Source organism: Daucus carota, chromosome 8 (assembly GCF_001625215.2).
Source record: "Daucus carota subsp. sativus chromosome 8, DH1 v3.0, whole genome shotgun sequence".
Lineage (NCBI taxonomy): Eukaryota > Viridiplantae > Streptophyta > Magnoliopsida > Apiales > Apiaceae > Daucus > Daucus carota.
In genome coordinates, this window is record NC_030388.2 from 9,917,121 (window position 1) to 9,943,018 (window position 25,898).

At 44.4% G+C, this 25,898-nt stretch overlaps 1 protein-coding gene across 1 annotated transcript; it reads right to left on the reverse strand.

The window, feature by feature from the left end:
- Positions 1-1,231: 1,231 nt before the first annotated feature.
- On the reverse strand, positions 1,232-2,573 carry LOC108198121 (protein BIG GRAIN 1-like A). The gene has a single exon (XM_017365894.2). The coding sequence runs from the start codon at positions 2,416-2,418 to the stop codon at positions 1,417-1,419; it is 1,002 nt and encodes a 333-aa protein (XP_017221383.1). The 5' UTR covers positions 2,419-2,573; the 3' UTR covers positions 1,232-1,416.
- Between the last annotated feature and the right edge of the window lie 23,325 nt (positions 2,574-25,898).

The window sequence follows — 25,898 nt, forward strand, 5'->3', positions numbered from 1 at the left end:
ACGAATTACATAGAATTATTTGGAGTGCATAACATACATGAACCTTCATTACATTGGTCATGTTCCTATATTATTCTGTTCTATCCGTACGTTGGTGAGGCATCTGGCTTTTGTATTGTACCTTCAGTATTATAAATTTAAACTCTGGCAGAGCACAAATGAATTCATATGCACGTGCTATCTCCACCATATTCCTTTTTCAACATGCACCATAATTGAACAGACATGATCATGTTAGTAAGTAAACAAGAGCTTAATATCCAATTAATTTAAATATCACTTCCTTTGGTAAGCTTTTTATAATCATACATCGCGCGGGGCGGGGGCGGAATCGGGGATTTAGTATGGGCTAAAGTCTTGGCTGACCTTTGAAATTCAATGAAGAAATTATTATATAACTTATGAGTTTTACTTAAACGTAAGTAACAAAACTTGATTTTGAGTCCCGACTAATCTACAAAATTCAACGTTTTATTGTTTTAGTCCGACTGTTTCGAAATCCTGGTTCCGCCACTTTAAAGAATCTCGTACTTAACATATATGGAGCTCTCTCTTCATGTTTTTGTCACTATTTTAATGTGAGGTCGAAAATTCTGGTCTTGTAGAAGGCGAATTAAATGGGCGAGTGAGTATGTTTAATTAGCAAAAGTATAATGTCTTGATTGCACATTTTGAAAAGTTGTATGTGAATAATTGATGAGTGCCCCAAGTGTTGTCTGGAGTGCTGGAGTTCCTTTGCTTAGGGAGGAGCCTTCAACAACCAAAGAAAATAAGGGGATTTGATGTGTGGAAAATAATTAACCAAGTAATTATATTCATACTACATAGTGTGGAAAAGTGGCGAATTTGCAAAATCTACTTTTCCATTGGTAAAAAAGTTAGTTTGAATGTGCGTTATCATACCTGATCTTTTCTTTATTTGACTTATGAGATTCCTTACTCAGTCACTGTCTCCTTTCTTGTGCCTCCACTACACCCCAAATTCTAACTCCACTGTATCGAAACACTGCTAATCTGATATGTTGTCGGATGAATCGTTAATCACATTGCCCTTAATCCATCTTTTGCAGACTCCGAGTCTGGAAAAAGTGCGGTCACACAGCTAAATGTTAATCACATTGCCCTTAATATGTAAAGTACATTTAATTAAACAGACTGAACGTTGATGTTAGCTCCTGGTGTCGAGGATAGGCAAAGAAAACGTAAAATTTAAAGATCAGGAGCCAGAACATTCAGAAACAACAATGTTGAGATTCAGAGTAACTAATGAGCCAGAATGTAATAATAAAATGAGATACTAAGTTGATAAACATTCTATGATCAACCAATTTTCATTTAAAACCCCGAATGCTTATAACCATTCTTCTACACCTTGTTACAAAATAAATTATTAGCCAAGTGATGACTAAGCTAATGCTAGAAAGCGTAACCATTTGCAATGACCATGTTTGATTTAAGCTTAGTAGTTCCGTAAACTGGGAGCTCCTCTGCATAAGCTGCTACCGAGATGTTATCTAGCTCAAACAGATCTGAGCTAGAACAGCTTGCCATGTCGTCCTCAAGATCTTCATGCTCAACTTTATGAAATGTTCCTCTGTACTTAGGAACATCTCCGCCTGCTGCATTGTAATTTTTCTTCTCCGGATTCCTAGTGACAGGAAAAGACACGATCCTCGGATCATCCTTGTGAACATTTTTTTTCTTGTAATCTTCACCGACAATATTGACACTCACAGGGCTAAACCTCACAGCCCTTTTCATGCCATTGCTCTCTAATTTACTTGGCGGTTTGGTGAAACACGTCTTTGATAACGAAGAAGCTGCATAAGAAGTTGCAGACAAGTCTTTGAGTGATCGTGACTTTGTTACTGAGCACAGATCCTCATTACAGTCTTGTTTCTTTATGGATTTTGAGCTGAAAAATGAATTCAAAAGCCTAGCAATTCGACCTCCAGGAGAAATTGGCTGCTTCACTTTCTTGAACTCACTATAGATCTGCAGAGCCTTAGATTTTGTCGTTGAAATGAACTTCTTTTCACGCTTTGGTGTCTGCATTGTGTGAAGAGACGACGATTTCTGCAATGATCTTGTCACGGAGGACTCATTGTCAGACGACGAAAAAATGGTGCCACAGCAGCTGGAATCTGAAGAATTGGAGCCATTAGAATTCTTCAAAGCATGTTTGCTAGTTTTTTTGTTTTTATTTCCATGATCTTCTATCCATTTCTCAACCATGATGGCTCGTCGCAGACTTGGAACCTCTTCTTCGTAGTCCACCTCTGGTTTTCTCCTCATCCTATTCTCTTCTTCTTTCCCCAATGGCTCATCTATCGATCTGTAAATCGAGTCGAGCAGAGATGAAGAAAATGACGGAGTTTTTCGTCGTACATTTTTCGGGTCTCCGGAAAATGTACTCATGTTTTTCCTAGAGAAGGAAGACACTGCAGCAAGAATGAGGGGGAATGGGTAGAATTTTGAAGGAGGCACGCCAGGCTACTCAAATAGACAAGTTAGACAAGTCTTTAGTGGCGGAGGAAAATAAGCAATAATGAAATAATAACACATGACAAGCTCACGACAACCGAATATTGATAGCATATATTCAGCGAAAAAATTAAAAATACTGAAAAACAAATTCTCTAAAATAATATGATTTTTCGCTGAATGTTACTAGAATTTTCGTTGAATGTTACTATCGTACCATATCTATTTTATGCGCTTATAACATGTCGTGAATATGTATGTTAAGAATTCGGGTCTATAGTATATTACTAATAACACTAAATTAAACCGAATACTCCCTCCGTTTTTTTTTTCTTTTCTTGTTTGTGATGTCGGTACTGTTCATAACATGAGACAAATTACTAATTTACATCTAATTTATAAAGCTAAATATAGTCATGAGTGATCTTATTAGATTCGTATTCACAAGTACTTTAATACGATGAAGTTTTTATATTTAATGCTACTACGAAATGAAAGATATTAACGATCAAAAGTGCGTGTTGGCAAACGTGAAAAGTACAAACAGGAAAAGTATTTAGAGACGGAGGGAGTACTATTTAACATGATATGAGAATATTTTTTCGGGAAAAACTCAAGTTTGAATCCGGTAAATTCCAGCGACACACAAAATGATGACTACATGGTGGACAAATCCATCAAACAACATTTAAAGAAACCAGCGTACGTACTGAGAAGAGTTATGAGTTCACATGAAAGTGTATATAAAATTGTAGGAGTGTGTATGATAATAATAAAACAAGGGGCAGACCCACGCGTGAGTGTGTTTCTTTGCAGGTGGCCCCCAACCCCTCCTCAAACCCCTAATTTAATTTACTGAAAGAAAAATTTGAAAATGACCCAAAATTCATTTCACTGATCTGTAATTAAATTGTATTTTTAAAATTTTCAATTTTCAATTTTCAAATTTGAATATTTTTTGCTTGACACAAAATCAATCCGTTTATATCCGAATTGCAACCCTATATGTGGGGTTGATCATATATGACCCTTTATATTTTTGTTAATACTATATATTTTTTAGTCAAATTGTACAAATATTTCTTAGGTCCAAGGTAATGAATTTACTGTACGTTTTTGTAATTTAAAGTAAAAGCTGATATCTGAAAAAGATAAATTTTTGCCACCCCATTAAAAGAAGATATCATTCATTCCCTTTTCCGCATTAAGAAATTGACCGCATAAAAGTTTTGGATTTTGGTGAATAAGCTAATGGCACTGTATGCAAGCATATTTGTCCAGCGATATCATGAATCTAAGTTTAAGAATTTAACGTTTGTAATTAGGAAGGACAACACCAAACTACGGGAACCAAATTACTAAATATTCTAGTATTTAATTATAATAATATAGTTTACATAATATAATATAAATATTTTTTCAAATCATGTCAATATTAGAATAGGATAATTAGAAGATGGCTTTAAAAATATAAATATTTGATTTCAATATTTAATTGATAATATTTGATTTTAGACATCCCATATTTTCATGAAATTTTTGTTTGAAAGAACTGAACTTGCATGAAATGTAAGAAAGACTTTCTTTAAGAACACGATTTGTTCACTTATTAATACGTACATCAGATACGTTGGCAAAGAAAGAAAAAGACTCCCTGTGTTCTTATTTATGTGTCCATTTCATAAGTAAAAATTTGTCTCTATTTATATGTTCATTTGTATAATCAAATTAAGCACAATTTTCCATCTTTATCCTTTTTATGTTTTTAACGTGGCTGATGAATATGTTCAGTTTAATACTCATAAATTATCTAAAAAACTGAAAAGTTCTTTAGCTTTGATATTTTCTAGAAATAAATATTATGGCTACTATTTAATTATTCTGTATTAATATATAAACTCTTGTATCGTCAGTTCTTCTTCCATCATCGATACAAAATTTTAGTTCAACTAAACTAAGTACTGCAAAAGTGTGAATAATATTGATTTAAACAAATTGCCACATGAAAATTTTGAAGAAAACCCCCCTCGTGCAGAAGCTGACAACGGTGAGCAACAAAGAACTGAATCGGACATCGATTTGAACGAGTTGTTGATGCCTGAGGTGGACTTGGCTTTAAACGAATAAGTTTGCGAAATTATATATATTTTCGATGCTATTTACTTTCCTCTTGTTTTATCATATCTTTCTGAAAAGAAAATTTTGCAATATGTAAAGATGTTTTTGTTTCAGTAATATTGTTAGAATTCAATTTGGAGTGAGATTTTAATCTTGATTATATTATTTGTTGGAAATATTAAACTATTAGCGCAACAATGAGGCAGTTATATATCAGGAATTAACAAGAACAGGCAAGGCACCAAATAACGAAACAATACACGAAGGCAAAACAGAAATATAATCAGTACCTTAAATCGACAAGAAAAGACAGAAATCACTTAGCTTGCGAAGCTTTATCAAATACTGATCAAAATCAGAATAACAGCTGAGTCGCCTAGCCCTTGAAAAGCCTAGACTGTTCTTGAAACGATAATTGCCCCACTTACGCTGTGTTGGGTTACAGCAATCTCGTCTCCAGGATAAAACAGCTCCGATCAACTCGTTCACAGACACGCAATTGATCAACAGCGACCTGACCTCAGTTCGCCCAGAAAACCTAAGCAATCCTTTTTGTATGTATTATTGTAGAGAGAAAATAGAGAAGAGTAGCAGCTAGGGTTTTGTATTTTTGTTATCAGTGTATCTCACAAAACGTTTTGATTCTGTATATAATACAAAATAAAACGTAACTGAAGATATGGCATTAATTACAATAAATATTCTGACTTAATGCATTTTATTTTAATTGAATATATTTCAGTACATTCACCACTCAGGGGCACGTACATTCAGCACTCTGGGGCACGTACATTCAGCACTCTGGGGCACGTACATTCACCGCTCAGGGGCACGTACATTCAGCACTCTGGGGCACGTACATTCAGCACTCAGGGGCACGTACAATCACCGCCCTGGGGCACGTACATTCAGCACCCTGGGGCACGTACATTCAGCACCCTGGGGCACGTACATTCACCGCTCAAAATAAAATTATAAGTCAGGATTTATTTAATTAATTAATTCAAGCTACTAACTTCAACTCAATTTATTTATGGATTACACTAAGAAAATGTCTTAGATCCAAACATGAAAGTTTAAGTCCTCATTACAAGGAACAACCTCCAACTGTTAGATTAAGGTAATTCCATCAAGAACCCATACAAAATGAGTCTTTGTTATAGAACTAAAAACGGGGGTGAGCGATTCGTGCTTTGGACTGGTCTCGATGCGAGATGCCTACGTATCTTCTGCGTGGAGAAGAATCAAGTCCAAAACGTAGTTCTAGTTGTGAGGGGTAGAGCCCTTTATATAGGCGCTTCGGAGTCAGAAGTCGGATGGAAGTATAATTCCGTGTATCAGACTTCTTATCGAAGCATGCCTCGAGACAAGAGGTAAGATAGAACTCTTATTCTTTCGTTGCTGATGTCTATCCGTACTCCGGGATGTTTATCTGTTAGAAATAGATGTATTGTAGAACTTGTATTCGTAACTGGACCTACAATTGGGCCTCTATTTACGAAATTAATTAATATGATAGAGCCTCGGGCCCCATTTAACTGGGCTTTAGTGTTTCTTGGGCTTTTAATATCTAATATTATTTCTGGTCCCTATCATTTGCCCCCCAACTTTCGACAAGTTTTGTAAAAACTTTTCAAAAGTTGCTGAGTCCTTATCGGCCTTCTGAGCTCCTGATTCATATACCATGCGAGAAAGCTAACTTCTGCAAATTCCCATCGTCCAAGGTCTGAAGTTCCATAAATAGCGCAAGGATCTCACCGATCTTGACTACTTTGAAACAATTCAAGAGATGACTTGAATTGACTGTAGAGTAAAGATAGCTCTGTTTCGTATCCTTCGGGATCGTACTTCATTTTCGATTGGAGTACCGGAAGACACGAGTCTTTCTTTTGACCTTTCGAGTCGTTTCTACGATACTATGAGTCAAGTATTTTTCAAAATTACTCTTGTAATGGTACTTTCGAGTACTTTCGTATTTTTCCAGGGCTAAATTCAAATTAATTGAAATTTTTAGGATTAAATTTCAATCTTCTAGAATTTTTCTAGCCTTTAAAGAATTTTCAAAATAATTTTTGAGAAATAAATCTCAACTTTATTTTATTTTCCAGACTTTTGGAATTAATTCCAATTTTTGGATTTTTCGGAATCTAATTAAAGAATTAAATAATTCTTAAATTGATCAAACCATCTGTGAGCCAGATGTGTCTCCTGGGCGTGCCTTGCCACGCCAAGGAGACATGTTTAACACCACGCCTAGGAGACATGTCTCCTGGGCGTGGTTGCAGTAAGCCATCCAAGGCTGATGAGTGAGATGCTTCCTTGGCGTGCCTAAGCACGCCAAGAAGGCATATTATCTGCCACGCCAAGGAGACATGTCTCTTAGGCGTGGATAAGATAAGCCTGACGTGGCTGACATGTATGATGCTTCCTTGGCGTGCCTAGGCACGCCAAGGAGGCATGTTATATACCACGCCTAGGAGATGTGTCTCCTGGGCGGGTGTGGTCGATGCCTGCCTTGGTTCTTTAAGTTGATGTTTTCTTGGCGTGCGTGGGCACGCCAAGGAGACATGTTTACTCAGGGTGTCTCCTGGACGTGGTTGGTCGAGGCCTTTCATGGCTGACCAAGGTGATGACTTCTGGGCGTTCTTTGGCACGCCAAGGAGACGTATTTGCTAATTATCCAGGAGACCTGTCTCTTGGGCGTGTGTTAGCCTAGCCTATCACAGGTTGAAGAAGTTGTTGTTCCGTGGGCGTGCTTCGTGGCGCCTAGGAAGTATAGTTTTCCATACACGCCAAGGATACTTAGTCACTTTATGACCTTAGTGAAATTATTATTCCTTTATTATTTTTTTAGATAAACGATGTTTTTGCTCAACAAGGGAATGTGCCCTAGGCGTTGCATGCCCCGCCTAGGAGACACGGTAGGTGCCAAGCCTACATACTTGGGGGGTCTGTCGCGTTATAGGCTGTGGGCCTTAGTCTATAAACTAGTCAGGCCTATATTGTGTATTATTCCTTTTTTTTTTGTGATCATCTCCCAGAATTCTCGAGATCCTTCTGGAATAGGTTCGAATCATTCAAAGTCATGGGCTTCCCGCCTGTGATATAAGTTTGTGACCGGCCCAAAGCCCATATTACCGGTTGTAACCTGTTTATTTTAGGGTTTACCGGCAAGTGAACGGGTTGAGAGTTTCCTATATAATGAGTGACTTGAGATTTCATTTCTCATTTCACAACAGTTTCCAAATTTTAAGATCCACCAACCCTTCCAAACGCTCTCAAAATTCTCTAGTTTTTCGGCGAATATTTAGGCGTATCTCCGGCAATCTCCAAGCCTTTTCCAGATTCCGGCCGACATTCAAGGCATTTTTCAGTTTTCCGGGCGATCTTCAAAGCATTCTCCAGTTTTCCGGGCGATCTTCAAAGATTTCCCAGGTTCCGGTTAATCTTCATCTCCCCTTCATCAGTTTCTGGGTTTCATACCTTCATCCGAAGAAGATCAATGGCTGATTCTGCATCATCACAGCAATCCCAGCAATCTCAAATTTCTCAGCCTCCGGCCACTAATGCTCGTGTTCGAGGTAAAAAATCCCTCGTCCATGCTAGCGTTGTTTCATTACGTGATTTACTTAGCGAGTTTGGTCAAGCTTTTCCCAACCTTCATCATCTTGAAGCATATAATCATCCATCTAAGTACAAACAAAAGGACGTAGATATCATGGCTAAGTTATTCGGGATAGAGCATCCGTATAGGGCCGTGGCTCCAGGCCCAAATGATAGGGCTTGCTACCCTAGGCCTGGGGCCATTAGGGTTTATAAAGAAATGTTTTATGCGGGCTTTAGGCTTCCCCCTCCCATGTTTGTTTATAGGCTGTTGGCCGAAGCCCGGGTGTGTCCAACCCAACTCCAGCCCAATGGCTGGAGGTTTATTTACTGTTTTTTAGTTCAGTGTAAAAAACATAACCTAGAGCCCAGTGTGGCCGTGTTTAGATATCTGTTTAAGTTTGTTAACGCACCAAACGATGAGGGCTGGGTCAAAATCCAGTATAGGACTAAGGGCCGCAGCATTTTTATATCGGACTCGGCCCCTGACTCTTTCCCTCGTTGGAAGGGTCAATGGTTTTACTTATATATGGAGGGGGCCGATTGGGCCGCTTATTTTTATTCTCACTTTAGCCGGGCCGAGGATGGGACCATGAGGTCCCTTAAACTAGGGGTCGAAGAGAGAGCAGCTATAAAGATTTTGACCGAGGATTGCCTCCAACACACTTCGCTGCTTATTTCTGAGGCCTCGCTCCAAAGTCACGGGCTAAGTGATTTGGGCCCTGAGGGTAAGCCCACCGTGATTTCAAATTTTGACTTGTCTCTTAGCATATTTACATTTTGCGAATGCTTATGACCTTTGCTTATTTGTCTTGCAGCTCAAGCCGCTCTTGGAAGCATTTTCAAAAAGCGGGAAACAGCCGCTTCCAAGGCGGTGGTGGCCGAGGTGCCTCGGGAAAAGAGGGCACGAAAGGAGGGGAAGTCCCCTATTATCGAGAAGGTTCCAACCTTCCTCACTCCTCGGTCCGTGCCCGTCGAGGAGGACCCAAGCCCCTATGTCGTGGAGTGGGGGCTTCTCAAAAAGGATACGGTGGTCGGAGATTCCCGGGCGGCTGCTGAGTGGTCCCGGAGCGTGATTACACCCCGGGATCGAGCCTATGTGGTGGAGTCGAGCGAGGACCTCCAGATTGAGCTTTTGGGGGCCCAAGCCGTGGCAACGGTAAGCCCATTTTACATATCACATTGTTTTCAAGTCTTTTCCTTAGACAAATTTTCTAACTGCAGACTTTTTGCAGGTCAATACCTATCTCCAGGCTGCGGTCCACAACCTCAAAGCGGTTAGGGCCGAGAAGTCGATCGCGGAACGCGACCGCGATCGTTACTTCGATGCCTCGACTGCTAACTTTGAGCAGTTTCGGAGGGTGGAGGCCGAATTGGTGGCCGAACAGGAGAAGGTCCGCACTCTGGAGGCGGAGTTGGCCCGAGTTCGCCGGGAAGCGGTGGAGGACTTCAAAAAGTCCAAGGAGTTCGAGGATATCTTGGCGGCGGAGTTCGACTCCTCCTTCCCCGAGACTTTCAAGTCTTGTTGGGAAAGGATCATAGATGAGCTCGGTTCCCAAATCGAGGGAGTCACCTTGGAGCGATTCCCCGTTCCAAAGCTTCCCGGGGAGGAGACTCCTTCCCCGATGGTGGTCGAGGATCTCGGGGATTCGCACCCTGTGGACTCCCAACCTTTGGAGATTCCAACCGAGACTCTGATGATCCAAGATTCCAACTTGGACGGGATGGACCTCGGGGAAGGCGGGGAGGCCCAAAACGAAGCCCAGGACGAGGCCCAGGAGAAGGAAGCCCGGGGGCCAGAAGCCCAGGACGAGGAAAAGGTCCAGGAAGACGAGTTCGATGATGGTCTTCCTTAGGCTAGGTTCTTTTTGGGCCCTGCGCGGCTTATTTTGTAATTATTAAATTATCCGAATGTTTATGCCCCTCGGGGTTTAACTTTATTAACTTATTTATTTAAGTCGCTTTTGTTTCGTATTTTACAATTTGTGCCTTTAACATTCCTTACTTAGAATATTTTAGGCCAACATTTATAAGATTCGCTAATTCGAACCTCGAAATAGTCCACTTGGGATTTTAACTTTCATAAATCGGAATTAATTCAAATTAATTCGTACTTAGAATTTCAAAACTCCGAATCATCTTCAATCATTTTTAATGATTGGGGTAGCCCATCAGGGTCGGTTGACTTTTAACCGTCATATTTGGAATTTACTTAGTACTTTTTCTCAGCTTCGAGCCTGTATCCTTTTTCAGGATGTTTTATAAACTCATAACACTTTAACAAAATCAAGGCTAAAATCCTCGGGACTTTCATTAATACCATAGTAAAAGAGATAAACTAAGCTTAAATTCAACTACATGGCAGTGGTCGACATGACCTTATTCCTGTGATACCTATTAACTCCTACTTTCATACGATGAGTATTAGATATAATATATCTTCAAGTTGGTTGCGTGCCAACTTCTGGGAACTTCAACTCCTTCCAGGGTTTGAAGTTTATATGAGCCATGGCCTGTGATAGCCTTAACCTGGTAGGGGCCTTCCCAATTTGGGGCCATCTTGCCTTTGGGGCCTACCCCAGAAGCTTCAACCTTTCTAAGTACCAGATCTCCTTCCCGGAAATATCGCTCCTTAACCCGTAGGTTATAGTAATAGGAGGCTCGTTTCTGATTTTCCACAATCTTAGCATGAGCTTCATCACGAATCTCATCGATCATATCAAGTGCAAGTCTCATACCTTCTTCATTGGCTTCTGGCTCATACTGTTGTACCCTGGAGGATGTATGAGTGATTTCAAGTGGCACCACTGCCTCGGCTCCATAAGCCAGCTGAAAGGGGGTTGCCCCAGTTGAAACCTTGCAAGTGGTTCGATACGCCCATAGTATAGGAAGCATCTCATCGGCCCATGACCCCTGGGCTTTCTCAACTTTCTTCTTCAATCCATCAAGGATTATTCTATTGGCCACCTCAGCTTGTCCATTAGCTTGAGGATGGGCCACTGAAGTGAAGCGTAACTCAATCGAGTAATCCTCACAATAACTCCTAAACTCAGCATTATTGAACTGAGTCCCATTGTCTGTAACCATGACTCGAGGTATTCCGTACCTGCAGATAATGTTCTCCCACACAAACTGAGCAACCTGCTTGGTGGTTATCTTGGCTAGTGGTTTGGCCTCAATCCACTTGGTAAAATAGTCAATAGCTACCAATAGAAACTTCCTCTGCGCACTAGCAAGTGGAAACGGTCCGAGAATATCCATCCCCCACATTGCAAAGGGGATAGGAGTATTAATAGATGTCAGCATCTCAGGTGGCTGTCGTACAACGGGTGCAAACCTTTGACAACGATCACACCTTTTGACATAGTCTTGAGCATGCTTTAGCATATCAGGCCAATAGAATCCAAGGCGAGTTACTTTATGAGCCAATGCTCTTCCACCAAGGTGTTGGCCACATACTCCTTCGTGAACTTCTCTAAGAGCTTCTCGAGCCTCATCCGGCCTCAAACATCTCAAATAAGGGATCACAAACGATTTTCTATATAAGACCCCTTCAATGAGTACATACTTAAGGGCCCTCACCTGTAACTTCCGCGCTTCATCAGCATTAGGAGGTAGATGACCGTTTTGTAAGTACACCTTAATCTCATCCATCCAGGTGGCCCCTGTGTTAATGGGGGCAACTAACTTTGCTTCGATACTCGGGGTTCTCAAAACCTGATAGTAAACGCTTCCTGAGCATACCTCATCGTCGGAAGATGCAAATTGTGACAGGGCATCAGCCTTGGTGTTCTCCTCCCTTGGCACATACTCTACCAAGCATTCTTCGAATAGTGCCATCTGGGTCTTTACAATCCTTAGATATTTTAGCATAGTCTCCTCACGGGCTTCAAACTCACCATTCACTTGGAAGACTACGAGCTTTGAGTCACCACAGACCTTCAAATTCTTTACCCTCAAGGTTCTGGCTAGGCCAAGCCCAGCTATCAATGCCTCATACTCTGCCTCATTATTGGTGGTTGGAAAGTCTAACTTAATAGCATATTCCACAGTAAAGCCATCAGGGCTTTGGAGCACAAGTCCTGCACCACTACCTTTTGTTTTTGAAGCTCCGTCAAAAAATAGTAGCCAATATTCTTTAGGTTTTTCCTCCTTAGTAGGTTCTTCTACCTTGTCTCCTTGCCCCCCGACTTCCTGGTTGCTAATGGTGCATTCAACTAGGAAGTCAGTTAAGGCCTGAGCTTTAATCGCCGTTCGAGGTTTGTATCGGATATCAAATTCTCCAAGCTCAATGGCCCACTTGATCAATCTTCCACTAGCCTTAGGGCTATGTATGACATTCCGGAGAGGTTGGTCTGTCAGGACTTCTATCTTATGAGACTGAAAGTAAGGTCTCAACTTCCTCGAGGCCGTAATCATGGCCAAAGCAAACTTCTCGATCACTGAGTAATTGAGCTCCGCTCCATGCAGAACCTTGCTCACATAGTATACTGGTTTCTGGACTTTGGATTCCTCCCGAACCAAGACGGCACTTAGCGCTTGTTCCGAGACAGCTAAATATACATACAAGGTTTCATCATCAATGGGTTTTGATAGAAGAGGTGGCTCTGCCATGTACTTCTTCAGTTCCTCAAAAGCTACCTGGCTCTCTTCCGTCCACTCGAAATTCTTAACCTTTTTCAAGGCTTTGAAGAAAGGTAGGCATTTGTCTCCCGATTTGGATACGAATCTTCCTAGGGCCGCAATCCTTCCTGTTAGCTTCTGTACATCCCTTACATTCTTGGGAGGTTCCATGTCAAGGATAGCTTTTATTTTGTCAGGATTGGCCTCGATACCCCGTTTAGAGACCATTAGACCAAGAAATTTCCCGGAACCAACCCCAAAGGCACACTTGGCCGGGTTTAACATCATCTTATGCGTCCTCAGGACTTCAAAGGCCTCTCTAAGGTGTTCAAGGTGATCTGCTTTGTTCAGGATTTTCACCAACATATCGTCTACATATACCTCCATAGTCTTTCCAATCAGGTGTTTAAACATCTTGTTCGCATAGGCCCGGATCCTTTCCTCATAAGTTATTGGCCCTCGAGGCTCATTAGCTTCTTGCCTATGGCGGCGTCGACGGTGTCGATCAGCATCTCTCCTCCTTCGAGGGGGTGTATCATGCTCCTGCTCCGAGTCGGAAGAGTCATAGTCAGTTACATGCACATAGTCATCTCTTGTGCCTCCACGGGTGGTTGTAGTGACCGTTGAGTAATGTGTGCCGGCGTCGGTGACGGTTGCAATTACTCGAGTCAGAGGGGGCAGCGAGCCAAAAGTCAGGGGAGTAGTAGTTTGAGCAATGGTCGTACCAAGCGGGAGGGTGGTAGTTACAGGGGTTGACTCAGTCGAGACCCCGGTGGTGGTTCGACTGCGTGGAACATGGATTTCAGAACGTGGTCCGGTTGGGTTCGTCATGGTTGTTGTTGTCTTCCCACAGACGGCGCCAAATGTTATAGAACTAAAAACGGGGGTGAGCGATTCGTGCTTTGGACTGGTCTCGATGCGAGATGCCTACGTATCTTCTGCGTGGAGAAGAATCAAGTCCAAAACGTAGTTCTAGTTGTGAGGGGTAGAGCCCTTTATATAGGCGCTTCGGAGTCAGAAGTCGGATGGAAGTATAATTCCGTGTATCAGACTTCTTATCGAAGCATGCCTCGAGACAAGAGGTAAGATAGAACTCTTATTCTTTCGTTGCTGATGTCTATCCGTACTCCGGGATGTTTATCTGTTAGAAATAGATGTATTGTAGAACTTGTATTCGTAACTGGACCTACAATTGGGCCTCTATTTACGAAATTAATTAATATGATAGAGCCTCGGGCCCTATTTAACTGGGCTTTAGTGTTTCTTGGGCTTTTAATATCTAATATTATTTCTGGTCCCTATCAGTCTTAAACTTACCATTTTCTAACAATCCCCCACTAATCCATACAGAAATGCATATCAGATTTTATCATGACTTGTTTTTCAGAGTAGGTACCCTTCCGGGTTTGAACCCTCCTAAGTCCTCTACTTCGATGGCTACCGGATATAGATGGAATATTTCACCTTGAATCTTTATCCGTTTGGTGTAACCACACTCCATAGACGACGACAAGTCAAAGGCTATGGTACAGATCTACGGCTTTGAGACGTTAATGGTCGTGTCTCGATCCTGTTCGACGAATGTTTCAAGGAATAACCCATTCCTCTAATTGCGACCACACAATTACATTCGCTTAGCTGGGCATCTCCAAAGATGTACTGCTAACATCTCGTCAAATGACTTGACCCCATTCAGAGTTTTAAAACTCTTGCTATACATGCAGTAACAGTACCTTTTAAAGTTTCCAGGGGATAGACTCAGATACACAAGTATCTAGTTATATGTAGTAAAGGTACTACCGATCCATCCTTACAACTTGTTATTACCACATTGAATACACTTTGAGGGATCTCCTCTCAGGTGTATTGGGTTCCCGCTGTAGATGAACCATGATGGGTTACCAGTCCCATCCCCAACCTCGACTTAAGGACTACAGCATGCTCAAGCCCCTTAGTCAACGGGTCAGCTATATTATCCTGAGTTCCAATGAACTCTATAGCTATAACCCTATCAGAAACAAGACCCCTTATAGACTTAAGTCTAACTTGGATGTGTCTCTTTGTTTTAGCGTTATACTTTACACTTCTGATCTTGTCAATAGTTGTACGGCTATCACAATGAACAGAAATGGCAGGAAGCGGTTTGCTTACTACAGGTAACATTGACATCAGTCCATGTAACCATTCAGCCTCCGTCCCCGTGGCATCCAATGCACACAACTCAGCCTCAAAAGTAGACCGAGTAATCAAAGTCTGTCTAGAAGACTTCCAGGACACAGCTCCACCCGCTAGGGTAAACACATATCCAGTCACTCCATTGGAGCCGGATTTCTTAGCTATCCAACTTGCATCACTGTACCCGTCGAGTACCCCCGGAAATCTCCGGTAATGCAAGCCAAGAGAAATAGTTCCCTTGAGATATCTAAGAACTCTATCCAGAGCCTCCCAATGAGTCTTGTTCGGACAGCTTGTATATCTGGCTAACTTAGACACAGAATAAGAAATATCTGGTCTAGTCACGTTAGCAAGATATTGCAAACTACCAATAATCTGAGAATACCTTAACTGAGACACAGGTACACCTGAACTTTTCTTGACAAGGGCCACTTTAGGATCATAGGGTGTACTCGCGATTCTACAATTTGAATAACCATACTTCTCAAGTATAGATTTCTCTATATAATGAGACTGTGACAAGGTTATTCCATCAGTTGACTGTGTTAACTTGATCCCAAGAATCATACTAGCCTCACCCATATCCTTCATCTCAAAGTGCCTTTTCAAGAAACTCTTTGTCTCGTTAATAATCGCAATATTGGTTCCAAACAACAAAATATCATCAACATATAGGCATACAATCACACATTCATTTCCTCTAACCTTATAGTAGACGCACTTATCACTTTCATTAACTAAAAACTCGAATGCTAAAACAGTTTCATCAAACTTTTTATGCCAGTCGATAGGTGCTTGTTTAAGGCCATAGATGGACTTGACTAGTTTACATACTTTCCTCTCGTTACCGGAAGCAATAAATCCTTCAGGCTGATCCTTGTAAATCTCTTCTTCAAGGTCACCATGAAGAAAAGCAGTCTTTACATCCATTTGATGGACGATAAGACCATGCACAGAAGCCAATGCTATAAGCATTCGGATGGTTGTCATTCTAGCAACAGGAGAGTATGTATCAAAATAGTCTATACCTTCTCTTTGCCTAAAACCCTTAGCAACTAGCCTCGCCTTGTACTTATCTATTGAGCCATCCGGGTTCAACTTTCTCTTGAAGACCCACTTACATCCTATAGTAGAACACCTAGGAGGGAGATCGACTAACTCCCATGTTCCATTAGAAACAATAGAGTCCATCTCACTCTTTACAGCGCCTTTCCAATGCCTTGACTCCGAAGAGTCCATGGCTTGACGGAAAGTTAAAGGTTCATCCTCGACATTGTAAGTGAGAAAGTCACTTCCAAAGTCCTTGACTACCTTTGCACGCTTACTCCTTCTAGGTTCCTCTACTTCGTTAGGAGTAGAGCTACTACTAGGATTCGCCCCCACATTTGTCATCTTTTCCACATGATCGGGAATAGAACTCGATGTGAGAGTCGGATCATCCTCAGAATTACCCTGAGGTATACCAGTCTTCATAGGGAACACGTCCTAAAAGAACGTTGCATCACGAAACTCAACTATCGTATTAGCCACAATGCCGTCTATGTCAGATTTTATAACTAAAAATCTCATAGCGGTTGTGGTCTCTAGATAGCCCAAAAAGATACAATCAACAGTCTTAGGCCCTAGTTTCTTTCTCTTGTGTTCAGGTACAAGTACCTTTGCAAGGCACCCCCACATACGAAGATAATTCAAACTAGTTTTACGTTTTCTCCATAATTCATATGGTGTCTTATCCATGTGTTTCAAAGGGACCCTATTCAGAATATGGCAAGCCGTATTCAGAGCCTCTCCCCACATGTATTTAGGCAACCCTGAATTAATCAACATGCTGTTAATCATATCTTTAAAAGTTCTGTTCTTTCGCTCTGCCACCCCATTAGACTCAGGTGTGTATGGTGGAGTAACCTCATGAACTATACCATTGCTTGCGCAAAATTCATTAAACAAGTTACTTGTATACTCACCACCTCTATCAGATCTCAAACGTTTAAGTACTTTGCTCGTTTGTGTTTCAGCTTCATTTTTAAACATAATGAATTTTTCTAGTGCTTCATCCTTATGTTTAAGCAAATAAACATAACAATATCTACTATAATCATCTATAAAGGTAATGAAATATCTATAATGATCCTTAGTCAAAACACCACCGAATTCACATATGTCTGTGTGAACTAAATCTAACAATTCAGAATCCCTAACAACATTATGAAAAGGTTTCTTTGTTTGTTTAGCAGTCACACATACTTGACACTTAGATTTCTTATCAATGTAATGCTTTGGAATCAACTCTAAATTCATCATATTCTTTAGAGCACCAAAATTTAAATGACCAAGTCGTGAGTGCCATAAATCAGATGATTCAACACAATTAACAGAAGGAAAATTAATAAAACCACCCAAAACGGGTTCCACATTTATCAAAAATAAACCATCCGACAAGTAACCCTTGCCAACAAATGTACCAGTTTGAGTAATCACAACTTTATTACATTTAAAAGAAAGTTCAAAGCCATTTTTAACTAAATAGCTTCCACTTATAATATTTCTATGAATAGAAGGAACATGATGCACTCTAGTGAGGGTCAGAACACGCCCAGAAGCAAACTTCAGGTCCACGTTTCCAATTCCTAGCACTTGAGCAGCACTTGCATTCCCCATTCTCACTGTCACTCCATGACACTGTTGATAAGATACAAAAAGAGTAATATCAGCACAAATATGCACATTAGCTCCTGTATCAATCAACCATTCATGAGACAGATAAGCGGAAAACAGTTCAGGGTTGTAGGCAACATACCCGTCATTGGTTTCAGAGGCAACAACCTCACCAACAACCATGTTAGCCACAGGCCCACTCGTGGTTCCAAGCACAGTATTATCCTGAGCTACCACACCAGCTTTCTTAGCTTTCTTCATGGGACAGTCCTTGCTCCAATGACCAACCTGTCCACAAGACCAACATGGCTTGTTTGCCCTTGGTTTCTTAGCCTGGTTCTTGTCCTTCTTAGGTTTATCCTTCTTAGTGACAGATTTCCTTTTCTGTCCTACAGTTACTACGTTCACCTTCGAACTACTCCCATGCTCAGCAGGCATCACATGTCCTTGTTTGGACTTGTGCTGCTCCTGCACAGAGATGTCCAACATCAGATTAGTCCAAGTGATCTCTCCTTTCTGTCTTTTCAGGGAGAGAGCAAATTCTTCCCAAGACTTTGGGAGTTTTTCAATCACGGACATAACCTGAAACTTTTCAGGCAGGTCCATTCCGGACTCCTTCAAAGCATGCACCAACATCTCAAATTCATGCACCTGTTCCGTCATGGATTTTCCATCCACCAGCTTGAAATCAAGAGACCTCGCCACACTATACTTCTCAAGACCTTGAGAATCAGTATTGTGGGTTTGGTCCAGCTTCTCCCACAAAAGCTTAGCAGTATAGGCATTCGATGAATATACATCGAATAGAGTGTTCGCTAACGCTGCCAAAATAGCCGCCCTAGCCACCCCATCCTTTTCAGCCCACAAAGCATAAACCTTTGCAGAATCAGCCTTCTCTTGATCCAAAACAGGAGGATCATACTGCACCACTGGCCATAAGCCCTTAACCGTTAACCAGAGCTTCATCTTTTTCTGCCAACGAGAAAAAGAAGCCCCCCCACTGAATTTATCAGGCATGCCTGATAAATCAATAGGCTTAGGGAAACTGTACGTAGCCCAATCAATGGTAGCAGTACCACCAGAACCAGAACTAGGAGCACCAACAACAGTCACAGGAGTTTCAGTTTCGTTAACCATCTTGCTAATAACTATATAACACAAATTATCGTTTCAAGATTGTTGGAAATATTAAACTATTAGCGCAACAATGAGGCAGTTATATATCAGGAATTAACAAGAACAGGCAAGGCACCAAATAACGAAACAATACACGAAGGCAAAACAGAAATATAATCAGTACCTTAAATCGACAAGAAAAGACAGAAATCACTTAGCTTGCGAAGCTTTATCAAATACTGATTAAAATCAGAATAACAGCTGAGTCGCCTAGCCCTTGAAAAGCCTAGACTGTTCTTGAAACGATAATTGCCCCACTTACGCTGTGTTGGGTTACAGCAATCTCGTCTCCAGGATAAAACAGCTCCGATCAACTCGTTCACAGACACGCAATTGATCAACAGCGACCTGACCTCAGTTCGCCCAGAAAACCTAAGCAATCCTTTTTGTATGTATTATTGTAGAGAGAAAATAGAGAAGAGTAGCAGCTAGGGTTTTGTATTTTTGTTATCAGTGTATCTCACAAAACGTTTTGATTCTGTATATAATACAAAATAAAACGTAACTGAAGATATGGCATTAATTACAATAAATATTCTGACTTAATGCATTTTATTTTAATTGAATATATTTCAGTACATTCACCACTCAGGGGCACGTACATTCAGCACTCTGGGGCACGTACATTCAGCACTCTGGGGCACGTACATTCACCGCTCAGGGGCACGTACATTCAGCACTCTGGGGCACGTACATTCAGCACTCAGGGGCACGTACAATCACCGCCCTGGGGCACGTACATTCAGCACCCTGGGGCACGTACATTCAGCACCCTGGGGCACGTACATTCACCGCTCAAAATAAAATTATAAGTCAGGATTTATTTAATTAATTAATTCAAGCTACTAACTTCAACTCAATTTATTTATGGATTACACTAAGAAAATGTCTTAGATCCAAACATGAAAGTTTAAGTCCTCATTACAAGGAACAACCTCCAACTGTTAGATTAAGGTAATTCCATCAAGAACCCATACAAAATGAGTCTTTGTTATAGAACTAAAAACGGGGGTGAGCGATTCGTGCTTTGGACTGGTCTCGATGCGAGATGCCTACGTATCTTCTGCGTGGAGAAGAATCAAGTCCAAAACGTAGTTCTAGTTGTGAGGGGTAGAGCCCTTTATATAGGCGCTTCGGAGTCAGAAGTCGGATGGAAGTATAATTCCGTGTATCAGACTTCTTATCGAAGCATGCCTCGAGACAAGAGGTAAGATAGAACTCTTATTCTTTCGTTGCTGATGTCTATCCGTACTCCGGGATGTTTATCTGTTAGAAATAGATGTATTGTAGAACTTGTATTCGTAACTGGACCTACAATTGGGCCTCTATTTACGAAATTAATTAATATGATAGAGCCTCGGGCCCCATTTAACTGGGCTTTAGTGTTTCTTGGGCTTTTAATATCTAATATTATTTCTGGTCCCTATCATTTGCCCCCCAACTTTCGACAAGTTTTGTAAAAACTTTTCAAAAGTTGCTGAGTCCTTATCGGCCTTCTGAGCTCCTGATTCATATACCATGCGAGAAAGCTAACTTCTGCAAATTCCCATCGTCCAAGGTCTGAAGTTCCATAAATAGCGCAAGGATCTCACCGATCTTGACTACTTTGAAACAATTCAAGAGATGACTTGAATTGACTGTAGAGTAAAGATAGCTCTGTTTCGTATCCTTCGGGATCGTACTTCATTTTCGATTGGAGTACCGGAAGACACGAGTCTTTCTTTTGACCTTTCGAGTCGTTTCTACGATACTATGAGTCAAGTATTTTTCAAAATTACTCTTGTAATGGTACTTTCGAGTACTTTCGTATCATTAAGTTGACTTGATACCACATTTGTATAATTAAGAAATTTAGCCACATGTACATAGTTCTTGACTAAGATTTAAATCACAGAGTTTCTTCTCAAGTAAACTGATTAGGAGGGTGCGTTGTCTTTGTTAGTTGCTTACGATGATATTGATTTCAAAAACTAATCACCTATATGTGATGTTCAGTTTGTCATAGATACTAAATTGTGTCAATTCTGTTTAGTAAATGCTAAAGCATTTGAAGATGAGAATTAAGAATGTGTACCTATCATTATACATGAGTTGTCCAATGATAACCTATAAGAATATATACTACACTTGAGAAATTTGTAGAGAAATGTTTTTCACTAAAAAGTTCTAAAATTTTATGTCATTTATTAAAGGTTCGTTGTTAGTGAATAACTTCGTACAACAATATATTCCCTTAGCACAAAATAGTTTTACGGTGAACCCAAATCCCATCACCACGAGACAAATTAGGATTTGGACCTATATGGCGATATCTAATATGGACTTTCATTATTGCTATACCAAATTTAGGAACATAATTTATCAAAGAATATGTTATGGATCAAAAATCGAGGGGTGAGCTTCGTGCTTTATGACTGATCTCGCGAGTCGGAACTCAGACGGGTCCTCACGAGGTGCCTACGTATCTTCAGCGGGGTGAAGAATCAAGTCAAAAAACGTAGTTCTATTTTGGAGGGGTAGAGCCCTTTATATAGATGTCTCAGGGTTAGAGACTGATTAGAAGTAGGATCCCTGGTGTTAGAGTCCTAGTAGAAATAGGTATTTGAGTCAGAGATAGGATAGGACCGATCTCTGATCCTTATCTTGAGCTACTGGAGGTTATCTAGGACTCTAGATAGTTATCCACGAAATTCAGAGTTCTTGTAGGACTCTCGAAGTCCTGGACTCGTCAGTCAGACTCCTAGTAGGACTAGGATTCGAGTTCTGGGCCCTGACCGGGATGGGGGCTCGTGCCTTGAGTTTGGGCAGCCCATGTTTCTCAAACATGGATGCCCAACGGGCTTTTTTATAACCTCAACCTGCTAGCCACGAATTTTGGGTGATAAACCCAGAATCCGGGCCTTATATTCTGGCCTTTAATCAGACCCGGGCTAAAAATTACCCAATAATTTTTAGGGCCAATTTCAGACCCATATCATTTGCCCCCCAACTTTGGATAAGTTTCGTAGAAACTTTTCTAAAGTTTTAGAGCATTTTCAATCACTTCTCGAGCCTATTCTGAGTAAGGTCAGCCATCTAGGCCGATTCCAGGGCGCTAGACCTCACCCAGGTCGATTTAGGGCGCTCAGGGCGTCCAGGTCGACGCTGGCGCGCAACTCGGGCGCACCTCGGGCGCTCAGGGGCGCTCGACCTCGCCCAGGTCGATTTAGGGCGCTCAGGGCGTCCAGGTCGACGCTGGCGCGCAACTCGGGCGCACCTCGGGCGCTCAGGGGCGCTCGACCTCGCCCAGGTCGATTTAGGGCGCTCAGGGCGTCCAGGTCGACGCTGGCGTGCAACTCGGGCGCACCTCGGACGCTCGGGGGCGCTCGACCTCGCCCAGGTCGATTTAGGGCGCTCAGGGCGTCCAGGTCGACGCTGGCGCGCAGCTCGGGCGCTCATGGGCGCTCGACCTCGCCCAGGTCGGCGCTCGCGCGCACCGTGGACGCACCTCGGGCGCTTATGGGCGCTCACGGGCGTTAGGTGTTTTTTGACACCCATTTCAGTTGTCGACCTCACCCAGGTCGATTTATGGCATCCTTGGTGCCCAGGTCGACGGTGGTGAGGTCCTCAAGCGCACCTCGGGCGCTCTTGGCGCTCCTGGGGCGCTCATAGGGCGCTCCCAGGGCGCTTCTCGGGCGCTCTCGGGCGTTAGGTGTTTTTTGACACCCAAGTCAGTTGTCGACCTCACCCGGGTCGATTTAGGGCATCCTTGGTGCCCAGGTCGACGCTGGTGAGGTACTCAGGCGCACCTCGGGCGCTCTTGGTGCTCCTGGGGCGCTCATAGGGCGCTCCCAGGGCGCTTCTCGGGCGCTCTCGGGCGTTAGGTGTTTTTTGACACCCAAGTCAGTTGTCGACCTCACCCGGGTCGATTTAGGGCATCCTTGGTGCCCAGGTCGACGCTGGTGAGGTCCTCAGGCGCACCTCGGGCGCTCTTGGCGCTCCTGGGGCGCTCATAGGGCGCTCCCGGGGCGCTTCTCGGGCGCTCTCGGGCGTTGGGGGTTTTTTCACACCCAAGTTAATTGTCGACCTCACCCAGGTCGATTTAGGGCATTTTGGGTGCCCAGGTCGACGGTGGTGAGGTCCTCAAGCGCACCTCGGGCGCTCTTGGCGCTCCTGGGGCGCTCATAGGGCGCTCCCAGGGCGCTTCTCGGGCGCTCTCGGGCGTTAGGTGTTTTTTAACACCTAAGTTAATTGTCGACCTCACCCAGGTCGATTTAGGGCATTTTGGGTGCCCAGGTCGACGGTGGTGAGGTCCTCAAGCGCACCTCGGGCGCTCTTGGCGCTCCTGGGGCGCTCATAGGGCGCTCCCAGGGCGCTTCTCGGGCGCTCTCGGGCGTTAGGTGTTTTTTAACACCTAAGTTAATTGTCGACCTCACCCAGGTCGATTTAGGGCATTTTGGGTGCCCAGGTCGACGGTGGTGAGGTCCTCAAGCGCACCTCGGGCGCTCTTGGGCCTTCCGGGCGCTCGTGGGCGCTCTTGGGGTACTGATGGGGTGCACCTCGGGCGCTCTCAGGCGTTGCGCGCCTTTTGGCATCCAAGTCGATTGTGGAGCTCACCCAGGTCGATTTAGAGTGCTTTTGGTACCCAGGTCGATCATGGTGAGCTCTTCGGGTGCTCTCAGGCGCAAGTCTGGCGCCTTCAGGCGTTGGGCGCTCATGTGGCGCACCTCGAGCACTCTCGAGCTCCGGGTGTTTTTTAGCACCGAAATTGATGGTAGAGCTCACTCAGGTCTATTTAGGGTGCCTTGGGTGCCCTGGTCGATCCTGGTGAGGTCCTCGGTCGCTCCCGGGACGCTAGTGGGGCGCAACTAAGGCACTCTCGGGCGTTGGGCGCCTGTCGGGCGCACTTGGCGCTCCTGGGGCGCTCCCAGGGCGCTTCTCGGGCGTTGGGTTTGTTTGACACCCAAGTCCATTTTCGACCTTACCCAGGTCGATTTAGGGCATCCTTGGTGCCCAGGTCGACGCTGGTGAGGTCCTCAGGCGCACCTCGGGCGCTCTTGGCGCTCCTGGGGCGCTCATAGAGCGCTCCCAGGGCGCTTCTCGGGCGCTCTCGGGCGTTAGGTGTTTTTAGACACCTAAGTTAATTGTCGACCTCACCCAGGTCGATTTAGGGCGTTTTGGGTGCCCAGGTCAACGCTAGTGAGGTCCTCAGGCACACCTCGGGCGCTCATGGCGCTCCTGGGGCGCTCATAGGGCGCTCTCAGGGCGCTTCTTGGGCGTTCTCGGGCGTTGGGTGTTATTTGACACCCAAGTCAGTTTTCGACCTCACCCAGGTCGATTTAGGGCATCCTTGGTGCCCAGGTCGACGCTGGTGAGGTCCTCAGGCGCACCTCGGGCGCTATTGGCGCTCCTGGGGCGCTCATAGGACGCTCCCAGGGCGCTCTCGGGCGTTGGGTGTTTTTTGACACCCAAGTCAGTTGTCGACCTCACCCAGGTCGATTTAGGGCATCCTTGGTGCCCAGGTCGACGCTGGTGAGGTCCTCAGGCACACCTCGGGCGCTCATGGCGCTCCTGGGGCGCTCATAGGGCGCTCCCAGGGCGCTTCTCGGGCGCTCTCGGGCGTTAGGTGTTTTTTGACACCCAAGTCAGTTGTCGACCTCACCCGGGTCGATTTAGGGCATCCTTGGTGCCCAGGTCGACGCTGGTGAGGTCCTCAGGCGCACCTCGGGCGCTCTTGGCGCTCCTGGGGCGCTCATAGGGCGCTCCCGGGGCGCTTCTCGGGCGCTCTCGGGCGTTGGGGGTTTTTTCACACCCAAGTTAATTGTCGACCTCACCCAGGTCGATTTAGGGCATTTTGGGTGCCCAGGTCGACGGTGGTGAGGTCCTCAAGCGCACCTCGGGCGCTCTTGGCGCTCCTGGGGCGCTCATAGGGCGCTCCCAGGGCGCTTCTCGGGCGCTCTCGGGCGTTAGGTGTTTTTTAACACCTAAGTTAATTGTCGACCTCACCCAGGTCGATTTAGGGCATTTTGGGTGCCCAGGTCGACGGTGGTGAGGTCCTCAAGCGCACCTCGGGCGCTCTTGGCGCTCCTGGGGCGCTCATAGGGCGCTCCCAGGGCGCTTCTCGGGCGCTCTCGGGCGTTAGGTGTTTTTTAACACCTAAGTTAATTGTCGACCTCACCCAGGTCGATTTAGGGCATTTTGGGTGCCCAGGTCGACGGTGGTGAGGTCCTCAAGCGCACCTCGGGCGCTCTTGGGCCTTCCGGGCGCTCGTGGGCGCTCTTGGGGTACTGATGGGGTGCACCTCGGGCGCTCTCAGGCGTTGCGCGCCTTTTGGCATCCAAGTCGATTGTGGAGCTCACCCAGGTCGATTTAGAGTGCTTTTGGTACCCAGGTCGATCATGGTGAGCTCTTCGGGTGCTCTCAGGCGCAAGTCTGGCGCCTTCAGGCGTTGGGCGCTCATGTGGCGCACCTCGAGCACTCTCGAGCTCCGGGTGTTTTTTAGCACCGAAATTGATGGTAGAGCTCACTCAGGTCTATTTAGGGTGCCTTGGGTGCCCTGGTCGATCCTGGTGAGGTCCTCGGTCGCTCCCGGGACGCTAGTGGGGCGCAACTAAGGCACTCTCGGGCGTTGGGCGCCTGTCGGGCGCACTTGGCGCTCCTGGGGCGCTCCCAGGGCGCTTCTCGGGCGTTGGGTTTGTTTGACACCCAAGTCCATTTTCGACCTTACCCAGGTCGATTTAGGGCATCCTTGGTGCCCAGGTCGACGCTGGTGAGGTCCTCAGGCGCACCTCGGGCGCTCTTGGCGCTCCTGGGGCGCTCATAGAGCGCTCCCAGGGCGCTTCTCGGGCGCTCTCGGGCGTTAGGTGTTTTTAGACACCTAAGTTAATTGTCGACCTCACCCAGGTCGATTTAGGGCGTTTTGGGTGCCCAGGTCAACGCTAGTGAGGTCCTCAGGCACACCTCGGGCGCTCATGGCGCTCCTGGGGCGCTCATAGGGCGCTCTCAGGGCGCTTCTTGGGCGTTCTCGGGCGTTGGGTGTTATTTGACACCCAAGTCAGTTTTCGACCTCACCCAGGTCGATTTAG

What these genes read in the sequence shown, in the direction of transcription:
- LOC108198121 (XM_017365894.2), bottom strand. Translation starts at nt 2,418, where the DNA reads ATGAGTACATTTTCCGGAGACCCGAAAAATGTACGACGAAAAACTCCG.